The sequence below is a fragment of the Helicoverpa zea genome, chromosome 25 (genome assembly GCF_022581195.2).
Source record: "Helicoverpa zea isolate HzStark_Cry1AcR chromosome 25, ilHelZeax1.1, whole genome shotgun sequence".
NCBI classification, from domain to species: Eukaryota; Metazoa; Arthropoda; class Insecta; order Lepidoptera; family Noctuidae; genus Helicoverpa; species Helicoverpa zea.
The window spans coordinates 7,448,942-7,465,718 of NC_061476.1; the positions used below are offsets into that span (position 1 = coordinate 7,448,942).

General features: G+C 35.9%; 2 protein-coding genes across 7 annotated transcripts in view; both read left to right on the plus strand.

Annotated features, from left to right (window-relative positions):
• The window catches only part of LOC124642602 (forkhead box protein P1), a 64,944-nt gene extending 57,733 nt beyond the window's left edge, over window positions 1-7,211 (plus strand). For 3 of the 6 annotated variants that reach the window (XM_047181083.1, XM_047181088.1, XM_047181085.1), the window contains 5 exons: window positions 82-230; window positions 3,455-3,530; window positions 3,887-3,978; window positions 4,247-4,392; window positions 4,811-7,211. In XM_047181083.1, coding sequence (XP_047037039.1) covers window positions 82-230; window positions 3,455-3,530; window positions 3,887-3,978; window positions 4,247-4,392; window positions 4,811-4,986 — 639 coding nt within the window. In that variant the 3' untranslated portion in view covers window positions 4,987-7,211. Of the gene's footprint in view, window positions 1-81; window positions 231-3,454; window positions 3,531-3,886; window positions 3,979-4,246; window positions 4,402-4,810 lie in introns of all 6 variants that reach the window. The other 3 variants (XM_047181086.1, XM_047181087.1, XM_047181084.1) reach the window with 2 other exon arrangements.
• A 1,341-nt stretch (window positions 7,212-8,552) lies between these two features.
• Window positions 8,553-15,031, plus strand: LOC124642704. The gene is made up of 11 exons (XM_047181307.1): window positions 8,553-8,586; window positions 8,974-9,189; window positions 9,561-9,721; window positions 10,205-10,291; window positions 10,651-10,878; window positions 11,306-11,525; window positions 11,885-12,034; window positions 12,482-12,623; window positions 13,114-13,310; window positions 13,924-14,063; window positions 14,909-15,031. Exons 1-11 carry the CDS (start codon window positions 8,553-8,555, stop codon window positions 15,029-15,031), a joined length of 1,698 nt encoding a protein of 565 aa, XP_047037263.1.
• Window positions 15,032-16,777: the final 1,746 nt, after the last annotated feature.

The following is a 16,777-nucleotide window of genomic DNA, read 5'->3' on the forward strand; positions in this document are numbered from 1 at the left end:
ACCAATAAAGTAGTAAAGCTTGCATAGCGCATCGTCAAACAAGTAAAGACGCAAATAAAGACGCGTTGAGTGGCGACACAGAACGCAGTTCGTCACAACCTGTCGCTGCACAAATGCTTCATGCGAGTGGAGAACGTGAAGGGCGCCGTGTGGACGGTGGACGAGGTGGAGTTCTACAAGCGCCGCCCGCAGCGCGCCGCGCACGCGCATCCGCCGCCGCTGCACGCCGGGTACTGCCCGCGATCAATAGCCCAACACCACACTATACAGATTACACTTACCATTTTTTACAACTTTTACAATAACACTTTTTGGGAACTTTACGAATAACACTCTTTGCAGAAATTTTACATTGAAAAAAATGTTGCAAAATTGACACTTTTACAATTTACTCGCTGACACCTATACATAAAACACTTTACCTGATTTTACAAAATCTACATTTGAGCATGAAATTCTTCCAAAGGTTTCTAACAATTTTACATTTCATTACATTCATACAACATTAACAAAAAATACTTCACAATTTACTTTCTTATATTTACAATCACTACTCCAGCCATAAAGACCTATTCTGTTAAATATATGTCTTTCACATTTAACACTATTGCTTCACTAACACTTACATTTAATCTATTTACTGTTACACTATACATTTTCACACAAACATAATCAACCATCAATGTTTCTTTACAAAAATTACTTCACAATTTACACTTTTACAAAGTTTACAAAACTATTTTACACTCTCACATATATCTGAAAAATATAACTGTATCTGACTTGTACGATCTAATGATCCTCTTTTATCACAATAAATACTAGCAAACTGCTATTGACACAACTTTACACTAAATACTATATCAAATGAAAACGTAATATTTTTAAACCAGTTACACTGACACTCAATAAACTTAACACAATCTACAGAAAATATTGACTTCGACACTCTTACAAAGTAACACAATAACTAGACACACGGACAAAACTTATAACAAATTACACTCAACACAGACACAATACAGATTTATCACTAAACTCTAAAAACAATTTAAACATACAAATCATTGAAACCGATGTAATTATTATAAACGTTTCACATTTACTGACAATATTTCAATGACTTCTACTTCAGAAATAATTGGTCCTATCTACCTACCGTCTGAAGTAAACAGTTGAACAAAATGGCTGATGTACTAACAAATTATCAGACAGTTCATTGAAAATGTAGCTATCTCAAGAACCATTGCAAAAATGTAACATCTTATGTAAATGTTACCTTAACTTGATTCAACCGTAACTTGATTCAATACCATTCTTTTTGGTACAATAATACACTGAACCAAACATACACTACACAGTTTTCGGTACATTTTAATCTTCTCTTAAATATTTTCTATCTAACCTAGCGGTGTATCTAACTCTTATTGTGTAAATAAACGTTTTCATCTCGTTTCAGATTTGAATCTGTAATTATTTGTGTAGTGAGCTCTGATCATTGTAAGTGGCATTATAACGTGCTAGTTATAACGTCACCAATTGTAAGGTTATGTATTTTTCTGTATTTAGGATTTTTGTGTGTGTACGTGGGTTTCGGCACAACGGTGAATAACGTTTTCTCGCTTGCCTATTAACCTCCCATCCTAAACCTTCCTTCAGGGTTTCCGGGGCTTCATATCCTGCATGGTACGGTGTTCCATTCCACGACGATCTGATTGTGCTTTCATTGTCTATTTTGGATTTTAAAAATTAGATTCATAACAATGAAAGCACAAGCATTAATTAAGAGACTTGGAGATTTTTGAATGACTGTGATAGTTATTAAACGGCGATGCAATTATAGAACGCTATCCGGACCAACCTGTCACTGCACAAATGTTTCGTGCGGTACGAGGATGACTTCGGCTCTTTCTGGATGGTGGACGACGCTGAATTCGTGAAGAGACGACACCTGAGTCGAGGCCGGCCGCGGAAGTATGAGCCGGCAGCCGGCCCGCCCGGCCACAACCCGCCACAGTAAGGGCGCCGCGATACACACGCGACCGTCCAACGAATCTACTTAGTTACGCTTTTGGGATGTCTGTAATTGGCTCCAGTAAACATCTCGTCACTTAATTTACAATCAATCAATTCATTAAGAATCATTTGTTTAATATATTAGCATTAAAAGGCAATTACGAACATTAGCTTAACAAAAGTGGACTAAGAACAAAAATGATATTTAGATGTCATAAGATATTTTCATTAGCTAAATCTGACGAAATGTCGACGTATCTGATTTCCTAACTCGATAAATGTCATAAAATGCGATCTTTTTATACAAAAAACGTGAGTCGTTGGACGATCGCGTCCAAATAGCGTTAATGTATGTGAGAAAACTGAAACCGAGAATTATCGTGATACTTATTAGTTTTACGAGAGATAATCCTCGGTAAACACACTAGATTTGATGTTTCTGACCATTATTGTAAAGTGTTTCACCGTGTAAGCTTAGATTAATTCAACATGTCATGTTAGTCTGTAACTAGACACGTGTTTATAATAGCGGATTATGAACACTGTGTGTGCTTCTATTTTTGACTATAATCCTTTTAAAATATTACTGATTTTTCAATAGACACAGAGTCAAAAAAATATGTTTGAAAGTAATGACATCGTCCATATATACAAAAAATTTAAGCACACACAAGTATTATAGACTCCTAGAGTGCGAAGCTATAGCCGATTGTTTTGCAATAGTTTTTAACATCACATAAAAGCAAATAACTTGTTTAATAAATTAGCTTAAATCATAATTTTGCTAATGTAATTACATGGAATATTTTTGATTTACATTTGACGAAACTCCGGAGCTATATAGATGATTATAAACGATGTTTATTTTTACAAAGACTTGCATGTATTGCATCTAATACGAATTATTGTAAAGGATCGTCGTTGGATACCCAAGTAAGATTAAATATTACATTTTAATCTTTTACTATTCCCAATCTTTAACATTTGTGCATGACTTCCCCAGGTAAGTGTTACGCTTCCGCTTTGCCTGTGCATTTTTGTCGCATGATAATTAAGATTTTTTCTATTTATCTCAATAAGCTTGCCTTTTTTCCATTTTTCTATTTTTATATTCTATTTATCTTTCTCTATCATACATACATTCACACACTCACTGAAACACTTTTCATATAAATTGGACTTTAATTCAAAATTATACACTCCACAAAATAAACACAATACAGAAATCACTTAAATTAGTATTAAAATGGTTATAAGTTATTTTGGAAGAGGTCTGAAATGGCCGGGGTATGATTTTTTATTAATTTACTTTCCATTAAAGATCAGTTCCAATAAATAAAGTTAATCATTAGAGCTAAAAAATATTGAAAAGCAGTAATTAATTTTGAAAATATTGTTTTATGATTTGCAAGTTCTACAACAGTAAATATTCTGACAGGTTCATGGGAGCTCAAAGTCCTCCAATGATGACTAGTCCCCACGGGTATAGCGAAGCCCTCAAAAGAAACCTGCAGGTATGGTACAATGTATGTGACCTAATTTAAACTAACATAATTCTTAAAATAGCTTATATTTGTATTCACCACTAACATGTAACAAATGAAGTTAGATGGAAAGGACGGGCATAGAAACGATGGATGGATTGTGTGGAGATAAGAGCAGGGGATGGTGATAATTTACTAGTGACTAAATCGAAGAATATGGAATTCGCAGAAAGTACTTAGTTGTCACTTTCAGCTGCTGGTTAATCAGATTTCAAGCCCGTTCAGATAGAATCTTCTGTGAATTTTCACGTTTCGTTTTAAGTTTACTGGAATCAACAATGTTTGTTATTATTTTGTTTTCACAAGAGTATTTGTGTTATTTTCAGGGCATGATGGAAGATTGTAACCTGTCATACATGTCTGGTGAAGACCATATGATGCAGTCTGAGGACTATCCATCCTCGCATGACGATTACAGGTAATATAATTTTAAAAGAAGTTTCTAAGATTCGTTTTTTCCTCTGATAGCTGTCACAATATGAATATCCCATGAGTAAAAGACTTATAATTCTGATGTTTTGATAAATATTATTTAAGTAAAATGATGAATAGTTCTTGCATCAGTTAGGTACATCCTAATTTTTGCTTTTCATATTTGCCCTTCAGCCCTTTCCCATACATAATGTTTGCACTTAATTTTTCGAAAGTACCTTTATTTATAAGCATAACTACATGATCTTCCACAGCCGGCCACCATTGCTGAATGGCTACGGCAGCAGCAGCTCGTCCCACGACGTGAAGGCCGAGGACTTGACCAGCGAGGCTCAGGACGTTAAGCCTAACATCTATGCACTTAAGAATGAGATGCAGGCATCTGATTATTCTAACAAAGGTACCTATGGTTAGAGTATTTTTTAGTTATTTTTTTTTTTCTTGTTTTAGTGAAGTTTTATGACCTAACGAGCCCTAATGTAAGTTTTCCCAAATCCACGTGATGGCCTCTGAGTTTATAGCCTTATTAACATCGAACTGAAATAAATATACTTGCAAACATCATTGATGGCTAATATTCTTTGGTGTACCTACACAAGGTACAAAATCTAAATTGCATAAGTGTGTTTGTTTGATGCTGTTGTAATGCTTCCGACTCTCTGTATCAAGGAAGTAATTTCCGACGCAAGCAAAGCCATAGTTTTTTTTTAATTATTTATTTATTTCGTTTACATTCTTTGATCATGGATAAATCGGTAGTAATACATTTGTACTGCATGCCATATTTATAATAATTTATTTTACCATTATTTTAATAGCTCTCTTTCCTGTAGACTACTCGAACTCGAACAAGGAGTCATCTAGCAACCGTTCTGGTGAGACCAGTCCTTACGACGACTACCCTCGCCCCGAGGACCGGTACCGTCCCTCGATGTCCCACATCAAGGACGAAGCTGAGAACTTGTCCCTCAACGAACAGAGATCTGACAAATAAGATACCTTCTGCGTACAAGTGTCAAGAAGTTTCGCACACAAAAGTGTAAACGTGTAAAAGTGTTTGTGAACAAGTGTAAATTTACACTAATTTACACTAACACTCCAGTGTCTGGCGTTTATTATCACAGTATATAATACTATATTAATTACGGGTGTAGATCTATTTCAAGTTATTAGAAATGGTGTTCTAGAAAGTGTAATGTGTTCACTGTTGGAAGTTTTTATAATAAAAAAATGGACGATCTCGAAATGAGGAATTGTAAGTTAGAGTTAACCAAATATTTTTTTCTTTTATTTTTAATTGACCCGGTTTTAACGGGGTTTTGAAGTATTATAGATTTTACGTTTTTTTTTTTTTTATTTTAGTTTTCCCTTAGGTTTGGTAGCTGAGGTAGTTATACTTGTTAGAAATATTTATAGCGTGTAAGTGTTAGAAAGATTTTAGATGGAACGGATTGCGCAAATAATCATTGAATTCAACGATAAATAACCTTAAAAGGTCCATATCAATATTTGAATAAAAAATATTTAATCATTATTTGTAATATACAAGTAATAAGAACAATAAGTAGTGACTATTGGTATGTTAAAGTAAGCTTAAATATACGCCAAGCGTTTCAGTTGTTTCAACATTTTGTGCCCAGGATACACGAAAGATCTCAAAACATTACATTTATTTCCAAAAAAAAAAAATAAGAGAAAATACATAGACCGCTTTATTTTTTTTACATATTTTTTGTGATTATCGATCTGATGTAAAGATTAAACATGTAATTTTATTTTCTATGGCGTGCCATGATTTTTAATGGTACCATTTTTCTATTACTTCATTAATTCCAAGGAATTGTTTCTAGAGTAAGTTTAGAATGTAAATATTTATCATGGATTGTAAAAATATAAATCTTTTTTGAAAAAAAAAGTATGATTAAAAATGTAGACGAGTGTAAACTTTCACTTAACTATTGCATATTAAATCGTTCATGTTGTAGAAAAATTAGAAAAAATAATACTTAGTAGTAAAAAATCACTGTATTCTGATAATCGTTTTTGTTTTGTTTAAAACCTTTGGTTATTCGTGCATTTTTCGATGTTGCATTTACTATAAATAATGTTAAGTGCGTATTAAGTTGGATTTTGTTACTTTTTCGAAATTATTCGGAGAAGGGTGAAAATAACCATATCACACATTATATGTATACTTACTACGTAGAAACTGTAAAATGAGTATGTTAAATGTATATTCGACTACGCAATAACTTTGGGATTAAATAAATGTATACATTATAGCGATGTAGGTGTGTCACATTTTTACATAATATACTTTGCATGAAATTGTTGAAAAATCCGTGGGCTACGGTAAAACAATATTCAGTTTAACCTAGATATATATTAAAGAGGTATATTGTTAGCAGTTTGTCATCCGCCTATAGCCTGATTCCCGCCGTATGTATTCGAAATTTGAATTTTATCGTGGCCTGACGTTCCTTCACACGCATTCGTCACAAACCATAGATATACAATTTCTGCACACTGCAAACTTTAGTCGGACGACAGTTTGTTAGGACTTATAAATCAGTATGGACATTAATGGTAGTATGCATATAACAACGATCAGGTTTTTGGTCGGTAATAATGACCCACTAAAAACTTTAGTTGAATTCATGATTTTCCTTAAAAAAATGTATTTTTTTTCAACCTGGCCAACTGTCGGTCAACTATCTACAGGATAGGATACTCTTAATATTGCTGACTGATTTCCCTAATTAATCATATTTTCCCGTTTACCACATGTACTTACGAACACGTGTGAACCAACCCTAACAGTTAAGTACAATAGTTTCGTATCTCGTTGTAAATCCACGCACGAAAATATTTGAAAAAACTTTTTGGAATTGAAGGAAATTGTTTACTTGTAACATTATTTTTTATATTATTATTATTTAGCGCAGCAAAAAAAAAAATGTTTTGTGCTACACCGTTGTGCGAATTGTTATTTTTTAAATATTAATTTTCTTGTCAAATTATGTTCGAAATGGAAGAGATGGCTGCGGATTCGTGCGGTGTAGTGTGAATCGGCCTTTATTTGCGTTCCGTTTTACGTAGATGTTCAGCAAAGGGAGCTTTTGTTCAGTGGAGCTGATGCTCGAGCCTACACGAATACTTTTATTGAATATTGTAAATTATACTTACTTAGTGTTGTATTAAACGAAATCATTACAATTATGTGGTGTTTTATTGTCTGTTTGTAGCAACCCTTTCGTTTACTTTTCATTAATCGGTCTTCAATTGAAATGTAGGTACCCACTCCAGCAGGTCAACCCGAATCTGTCAAATGTTACCAATCCAACATCAGCTATTGAGATAGGGTTGAAATCTATCTCATACAAATCTATCTATACAAATGAAATTGAAGTATTGAAGTTTGAAAGATCGAGGAAGGATGATCTGCTGTCGTGTCTTCATAAGAATTAGTAGATACTTTATCTCATTACAGTTATTGCATTTCAAAGAAGACAATCGGATCACAATATCTGTTATGTTACATAGGAATTATTATTTAACGTCTCATCATCTAAGCCTTTTTATCGTCCTGCTGCTTTGCTGTGGCCTCCATTCACACATACAAGGATTGTTTAATGCAGATTGATGATTTCAGACTCCATAGTGAATAACGTATAAAATTGCAAAAAAAAAAATGATTACGTATAATTCGATGACCAATACCATAACTTTTCTTACCTTTGTCTTACGAAATAATATACTACAATAAAAAGCCCAGTAGATCTGCATCATGTCATAACGGCCTACCGTTACATGAGTCAAGCGCACACTTGTTGCGCTTGCACATAAGCCTATAATTAATATTACGAACAAATAAACGATCATTCGTATCCGCCGAGCGACATATCCGCTCAAGTTTTTTGTTTATTTTCGTATTGGATTTTGATAAGTAATATTATTGATTACTTTTTAAAGAATTAAGACTTGAGTTCAACTACATAGAATGGAGTTTTGACTTTTAAAATTGTCTGTACTGATATACCAAAAGCTGAAAAGGTTACCTATTCGTTTACTTGAAAGTGATAATGTCAAGAACTACTGGAACGATAGGATAACGACGATTAAAGTATTTAAAACCTGTATGGGTGACAGTAAAATAGTCCCTCAGAAGCTACGAATAATATAGCCTAGCCTGAAAAATTGAAATCAGTAAGGTGGTGGAATAAAAAGTAAGTAAAGAGTTTTAATCACTACGTTTAGTTACAGAAAATTTTATTTCAAATATCATGGCGTCCCAAGTCAGTCAATTTGACATTATAACCGTTTCGTAATTATATTTCGGTATAATTTATTTCCATAACGAATTACAAGAATGTTACAAAGCCAGATGTTCAAATAAATAGTGGGACTCACCATTGACATAATTTTTGCCATGATAATTTGGGATTTCAATATCTTCACAAATATTCATTAATGCTGAATAATAATAGTTCAAATGTCACATAACTAATTTAATGACCTAACAGAGTGTATTAATATCTTCAAAATATATCAGTTTAAATAATGGCGGCAACAAAGGTGAAAGCGAAACCATCAGGTATTATTACTTACGAGTACCTCTCTCTTCATCCTTTTCCCAACTATGTTGGGGTCGGTTTGCAGTCAAACTGGGTGCAGCTTCGTACCAGTGTTTTACATGGAGCGACTGCCCTATCTGATCTCCTCAACTCTGTTACCTGGCCAACCGGCGACCCTTAGTAAGGCTATTTGTCAGAGTTTTTGGTTTTTGACCACCCTTAACGAATGCCAAAGACCTTCTGTAAAAGCCCGCGACATGGAGACCAAACGGAACGGAGAATAGTCAGGGTCATTTACCAACTTATTGACTTGATGACTGGCTCTAATTTTGCAAGACGTTATGTTTCGATAGATGCTGGGTCATTTGAAAACATGTTACGTATGTGATTAACAATTTTTTTTATAGAAGAAGAAGTAGTAGTATTCCCTGAAGAGAATTCGGACGTGCCTCCGTATGGAACCTTGGAATGGTTGCATTATTGGAGTTCAGTTGAAGGGCATCTCCCTACGCCCATAGACGTCTCCATCACGGGTTCCACGAATTATAACTGCCCAGATCTCCGATGGATCAACTTTAATGTGTATCCGAATAAAGTGAAGTTGACTAACACTGGATATACCTGTAAGTTTTAATGGGTAATGAGAAGATAGTTCAAAGTTATAAGAAATGTGCTAAATGTCAGATACGAATTTCCGAAAAAGGCTCCAATTGTACCTAGCTTGGTAGTCCTAACATCTTTGATGGACAAAGTACTCACGACAGGAATTGCGTTTCCCAAACAGAGCGAAACCCTTTATTATAAGTGCTCAAGTAGCTCAGTCTTTCTGTTCGTCTCTAGCGCTTTTACGCCCTAAATACTGAACCGATTAATGATTGGTAAGCAGATGTTTTAAAGCTACTTTTTACCGGGTAGCGTAAAATAGATCTCTAGAACGGCGAGTTAGTAACAAAAAAAATTACAAAAAAACCCTTGCGTAATTTTCTTATCTTAGTGGTGTTATCCTCAAAATGGAAAGCCGAGCGTCCGTACATAGAAGGTGGTCCATTTTTGGAGAAGCATATCCTATCTCAGATCCACTTCCACTGGGGAGACGATATGATGAAGGGCAGCGATCACATGGTCGACAAAAGGAGGTATCCTGCTGAAATGCAGGTAGGTTTGTTAGAGTTCTTAATAAGCTTCCCAAAAAGGATGAGGTTTTCAAGTTTGTTGGTACTTTATCTGCAATCCTGATTTGTTTAAGAGGTGCTCATAGCTAAGTAACATCTGCATGGGTCGAAAGATTAAAAGGTTACAACGCTTGGCGCAGTCGGTCCGCGAGTTCGTGACCATAACCATATCCTCCGTATTTAAAGCACGTTAAATTGTGGGTCTAGTCTGCCTGTCTAAAGTAAATAGTTATTCACTTCCACGATTTAATATTATCATCTGCCTAGCCTTTTCCCAACTACGTCTGAGTCAACTTCCAGTCGAACCGGCTGCAGATATGTACCAGTCTTTACATGGAGCGACTGTCGATCTAACCACCACAACCTAGTTACCTGAGCAACCCACATCCTCAATAATCAGTGCATTCAGTGGCTTACAACGTAGGGGTAATACTTTTTGACGAGAATGAAATTTCTTATATTTCAGGTGTCTTTCTTCCGTGCGGAATACATGACACAGGAGGAAGCTTTAAAGCATCCAGATGGAGTTACCATGATTTGCTATATGATAAAGGTGATCTAGTAAGAGGCAATTTTTTTAGACAATTGTTGACTTACGTAATCTTTTCTTTACGACTTATCGAGATTTCTTGTAAAACTTCTGATATTGATCGGGCGTAAATCTGTGTAGTGAAAATAGTCCTAAACCTATAATTTTAATCAAACTTTTGTTTGATAAGGATTGTGCATGACAGTTAGATTAGGTAAAATATTATGATCTGTCTAGCTCTTACAAAGTAAATGGATGTTGGATACAATACGTATAATGATGAAGATATTAACCAAGGTCATCCTGAGGAGGTGTTTTATCAGCTTCCTCATTTCAAATTGCTTTGAATTGATGTTATAACACCTCTTACCTTGTCTTTTTAGTATGGCGTAAATCCTGATGACAGACTTAACTGGATTATCGAAGGGTTCCCAAGGGTCCGTGAAGCGAAGTCACATACGAAGATAGGTCCCTGCCCCATGTCCAAGCTGCTGCCCATATTTTACGAAGACTACTTCCTGTATTGGGGTGAACTGCCAACAGCCAGGGGTGACAGTTTTACGATCAAGTGGTTGATTCCAAGGCCGACTTTATTTGCTTCTTTAGAGCAGGTAATAATCTAAGAATCATTGTAAATAGGTATTTCATAATAAACCGACTTCATTAAAAGAAGGAGGTTGTTAATAAGTAATCCTTTTAAATACATATGTACATAGGTTCTGGTGGAGATCACAAGGGAAGGCCTATGTTCAGCAGTGGACGTCCTATGGCTGAGATGATGATGATGATGATGATAGGTTCAGATGAACACTCACAGAGGATTTTGGATATGTATCCCTATTTTAATCTCAACTAGTTATGCTCATCCAAGATTGCATTTGAAGAAAATAACAAAAAGAAATAGATACGAGCATCCTTTCTTAGCATTTTATCATTATTTACCTTGAGGTTTACGTTGTTTTCTCTCAAATTATTTGAAATAGCTTAAGTATGGCTTCTGCGGATTTCATCCTTTAATTGTCTTTAATATCTTTTTAGCTCGATGAGTTCCGAAAATTATGGGACCCTTGGGACGAGCCGAATCAGGGAAACTTCAGGCCACTTCAAGACCGACACAACAGACATGTCTTCTTCATCAATCCTCATTGGGCCAAATATAACTCCTTGCTGCCTATACCAAGAGTAGACGAGCCTGGTGTCACTACTTTATCTCAGGCATATCAGAAGTATCCTTGGATGTTACCTCCACAGAATCATGGTATGGAATTATCTTCTCTCTATTTCCTGCAATGTATCTCATCCCGAGGAATCATCATGCCTAGTCTTTTCTGAAATATGTAGGGGTCGACTTCCAGTCTAACCAGCAGATTAGTACCAATGTTTTCTAAGCAGTGACTGTCTTATGACTTCTACTCAGTTACACAAACAGGGCTCCCAGATACTCCAAAGATGTGGAAATTATTGCACGTAGTTATACTTATATTACAATCAACGAAAGTTAAGCTTTCTCCCCTTTGGAATCGCAATTTTCCATCAAGAAATTTTTTTAATGTACCTTTGATGGGATTGTTTCCTAATGCCAAACCAGAATTTATTCATTTATGCTTTTGTCCACAGATGAGATGGCAAGACTAATGATGAGGCATGTGCAGTCTCCCATCTCGATTTCAAAAGTGATGTGTCCGCAATTCTCGTTGCAGCCACTTAATTTCAAGAGATATTGGGACAACGAGCATGGGGCAACACTTTTTAATACTGGGAGAACAGGTCTGTACATATTGATTATGGTCAATAGAATTCTTAACCTTAGTTTTGAATGTCATAATAGGTGATTGCGAGAGAGTTACTTCTGTCACCGAGCTATGATTCAGATTGCAAACTTTATTAGATAACTTATATTAGAAAGAAAGAGATTATAGCGTTCCTTGATACTTCTACTTTCTAGATTTCTGACCCAGTTCTTTCTTCTCTAATGTTTAACTTTCTCAGTTGAGTCGTTTTAGCGTAAGGGCACAATAAACAAACTCTTTTACGCCTTAGTAGATACGCCGCATACCGGGGGGTGCTAGTGTTTCGTCTATGCAATATTGATATAAGTTTTACAAATTGTATAACTCGTCATCTGCCTAGCCTTTTCCCAACTATGTTGGGGTCGGCTTCCGGTCTTAAGGGATGCAGATGAGTACCAGTGCTATATTTTTATTACTATTTCAGCTAAATTCATGTTTGAATCTGAAAAGAACCGGCCTATTCTTAGTGGCGGGCCCCTCAATGGTGAATATATATTCGAGCAGATGCACTTCTCTTGGTCCTTCGACAACGCCACCGGCTGTGAACATGTGGTTGATGATCATGGGTGAGTCGTCTTAAGGAAGAAAAAGACCTTGTTGGGGCAGTTTAGGCCCAGAGTAGACCAAAGCGGAGAGCAGAAGCTGTTAAACAACCGAAAGAATTTTGTTAACCAGTAGTCTTGTTTCCACCCTTTGATAAGAACCTATCCCTGAGAGGAGAAATTCTATTAATTGTGTAAAAACTTCTGAGCTCTGTTTCGCTTTGGTGGTGATTGTGTTGCTGGGGAGTTTGTTCCACCACTTCTTCTTCCCAGCAAAAACACATAGTGGTGAAGGGCGGGCTTTTTGGGGGCTGTCTTTTGTAAATTTGATGTTCAAAAAGTGGTGATTTTCACCCTACTTTGAAAAATGACTATTGATTTTGATTACAAAACCAGCCTCTTCAACAGCACCTTATAGCTGGACTTTTATGTCACACGATTTTACCGTTATAGACGGAAAGCGTAACAACCAAACACACTTTACTATTTATAATAGCAATATAAATATTTACAGATATGCAGCAGAAAGTCAACTAATCCATTATAACAGTAAATACGGAAATTTTGAAGAAGCGCTTGGGTATACTGATGGTTTAGCAATAGTGGGATTCTTTCTACAAGCTACTGAAGATACAAATCCGCAGTTTGAGAAACTTGCTGAAGGACTGGACAGGATCAAGAGAGCTGAACAGACGACAAGAGTAACCGCAGGTTAGTTGTTTATATCTTGGTGGATGTATGATCTGGCCAACGTCTTTGAGAAGCAGTAGATGCGAGTTGCTGAAGATTGAGCAAAATGGCGAACCTTGGGGGAGGCCTTGGTCCAGTCTTTTGGCAGAACCATGATAGGTTAACCATGGAATGGTATAATCTGCAGATATCATATCATTTATTGCATTCCATAATGTACATTTGGTAGAAAATATAGAATAATAGAGGTAGTCACAATTATGAACCCTGATGGGCACAGCAAAATAGTTAGAAGAGAGAAAGGCGTCTGGCGTCTGCAGATACCAGATATTGAAGACAATTTTCTTCACGAATCCCATGAAAATACAGGTCTATTACAAATAACTGTACATATCACGCCGAAGTGGGCCACTAAACCCTAAAAAACTTCATAAAAATTACATAAATCAGTAAAACTGAAAACAGGCTAAGACAGACCTCTTCATAAGTTTTAATAAGTTCATGAAATAAAAAATGATTTCGTAAAATAAATTGAAAGATTGATTCGCACAATGCGCTGATATCATACCCACTTTTTGGTTCTCACAGGGTCATATTATTAACATTGCGTGAAGAAGCTTGTTTGTACTTTCAGAAGCCCTGTCCTGGATGGATAGAGAGGATCTGCAAAAAGGCCCTTACTTCACGTATAAGGGCTCGCTCACAATAACGCCCTACGTTGAATGTGTCGACTGGATTCTGTTCGAGAAACCTGTGGCCATTGGCTTTGATCAGGTATATAGTAATAACCCGTTTAAAAAAATAATGACATGATATTACCGCGAATAATGTACATATGTATGTATATAAATACAAAGACTGATTATAGGTAATTCTTTTCTATATACAAGAGGCCGGTAATACCGAATAGCCCTTGAGACGTTTTTAGATAATTTAGTGGTTTCTGTGTAATTAAATCAATATTTCTTTGTCTACTCATGGCTGATTTTCAACGATCAATTTCTATCTGAGGAATAAATATGGCAGTTTGATATATTCTCTATATAAAATGACAAACATAATATTTGGATAAAAGTTATCTAGCGATAGAAAATTCGGTCTTTAATCAAAAACCTTTTAGTACTAACTTCTTCTGTTGTATATGATCTATAGCCAATTTTCACTTATAATACCACAAGAGCTTCAAAATTATCGGGTATTTTCCGATAGGTTCGTTGCAAACAAATGAAGGAGTCAAGTTTTTCAGGTTAAAAAATAACGAGCGCGAAGCGCGAGTGATTTTTCCTGAAAAACTTGACGACTTTATTTGTTTGCAGGGAACCTTGAGGGAAATGCCAGATAATTATGAAGCTCGTGTGGTATTCGGGAGATTATTTTTCCGTCCCAAATGTCGGCCACAACCTGTCAGTTTGACGTAGCAACGACCAGAGAAAATATTCAAAAAAATTTCAGTATAATACCATGTAGGTTGTACCACGTGACGTCGAATGGTGCAATTCTATTGGTCGATATTTGGGTCGGAAAAATAATCAATATTATGTGTACATTATGAAATAAAACCTCATAATAAACTACTTCACAAATTACGAAAATATAATCATAAACTATTCTGTCTACAGATAGCATGTCTAAGACGGCTGCAGAACTTCGACTGCCAACCGATAGAGCACAACGTGAGGGCCATCCATGTACATCCTGGCTACTCTGCCATCTTTGTGAAGCAAGTCAAGTGTACCCATTGAAATATATACTGTTGTTGTGTTACAATTCTGTTGATTCATTTATGGTGATATCCGATTGCATGTTTTAATTCGGTCTTGTGTATTTTTAAATTACTGCTGCTTGCTTACTAAACGCCCACCTGTCAGAATCGACCGTGACGGAGAAATTGAATCTGTCAAATGTCAATCTGCGATTCTTCCGGACTCGGACGATTCGATCATCTTGCCACGCGCAAATATGCGAGCGCGCAAATAAATAATTCTAAAAATCAAAAACACATAACAGCAGTGCTATCACTATATCATGTACATTTAACAAGGGGATCACAATTAACATTGGTTAGACAGCACTCCCTTGCGCTACACCCACAACAAGAAGGGATCATTTAATAATTTCCTGCTTCCTGATAAATAGAGAATTTATCAATTTATTTCGGAAAGCTTGAAAAGCCATAAATTGTTAGTAAGATAGGTTTTCATTTAAGCACCATTGATAGTAGGTACCTTAACTAAAGACAAACAAAATTAATGACAGGATCGCCTATTACCTATAACAACGAGTGAAAATAAACTCACATTAGTTGCTATGTTAATATTAGCTTACACTACAGCTAATTAAGAACTCTGCGGATAAAAGAAAACTGGGCTAATTATCTACAACGGTCATTAACCTGCTACTGCTAAGAGTTAAGGTTCATTCATTCCTGATAATAAAAATAGCGAATGTCAAGATCCTGATTATAGCCAAATTAATAACTCATTAGCTTAATTACTTGGTTAATTGTAGCAATAAGAAGAGCTTGGCTTGGCTTGGAGCACTGGTACTCAGCTGAATCTGGTTAGACTGGAAGCCGACCACAACATGATTGGGAAAAGGCTCGGAGGATGATGATGATGAAGAAGAGCTTGGCTGAAAAGCTTCGCGGATCGATCATTAAGTTATGCCTGGCGCCTGTCGCGGTAAGTCCATAGATGGGTGACCCATGTCATGACATGTCCTCCATGTTTAGGAGTGATTAGCAGTTTAGGAGGATTATTTCTACGATAATTTGCAATACTACGTTGAAATGCAATCAGTCTTTAGGACACTACTGAATGTCAGCGATGTAGAGGAGTTCCTATGAGAAATAATAGTCCTAATTGTAGCATAATAGTTATTTGTTCATGTAGTTTTCATCATCATCATCATCTCAGCCATAGGACGTCCACTGCTGAACATAGGCCTCCACAGATGTCTTGTAGTTTTACTCGGTTACAATAAGCAAGCCGGGTGAAACAACAGCAAAAAGACGTGATATTTCCGAAGGCAAAATTATCATCAAGCCCTAATAGATTTTATACGTTCCAATATGGCGGACTATAACATAAAGTCAGTAGATCATAAAAAACTACTGACTTTCCCCACATCAAAGGGTACACAGGTTGAACAGATAAACAGAATAAAACTATTACTGAAATGTGGTGTGTAATATAATCGATACGTCAAGCGCGAGCTCGCTTGATTTATGATACGAAACAAGTGCGCTAGGGAAGTGACTCGGGGCTGTTTTATCGATATTTTTTTTTCTTAATATTATTGATCTGTTCTGGCTAGGAATTATTATATAGTTTAAGAATATCGAAAACAATAGAGTAATTTTGTTTTCTACATTACTCATTATTCTGGATGCAAATATTTTCTTCAGTAAGGCAATAAAAAGAACATTAACATTAACAGTTTGTATAGTTCGGCCATTCAGAGAATGCGTTCCTGACACGTCGCGATTG

Coding starts and splice junctions, on each gene's coding strand:
- LOC124642704 (XM_047181307.1), top strand. CDS start 8,553: ATGGCGGCAACAAAGGTGAAAGCGAAACCATCAG. Junction 11,526..11,884: donor GTTACCTCCACAGAATCATG/GTATGGAATTAT, acceptor TTTTGTCCACAG/ATGAGATGGCAAGACTAATG. Junction 12,624..13,113: donor CATGTGGTTGATGATCATGG/GTGAGTCGTCTT, acceptor AAATATTTACAG/ATATGCAGCAGAAAGTCAAC.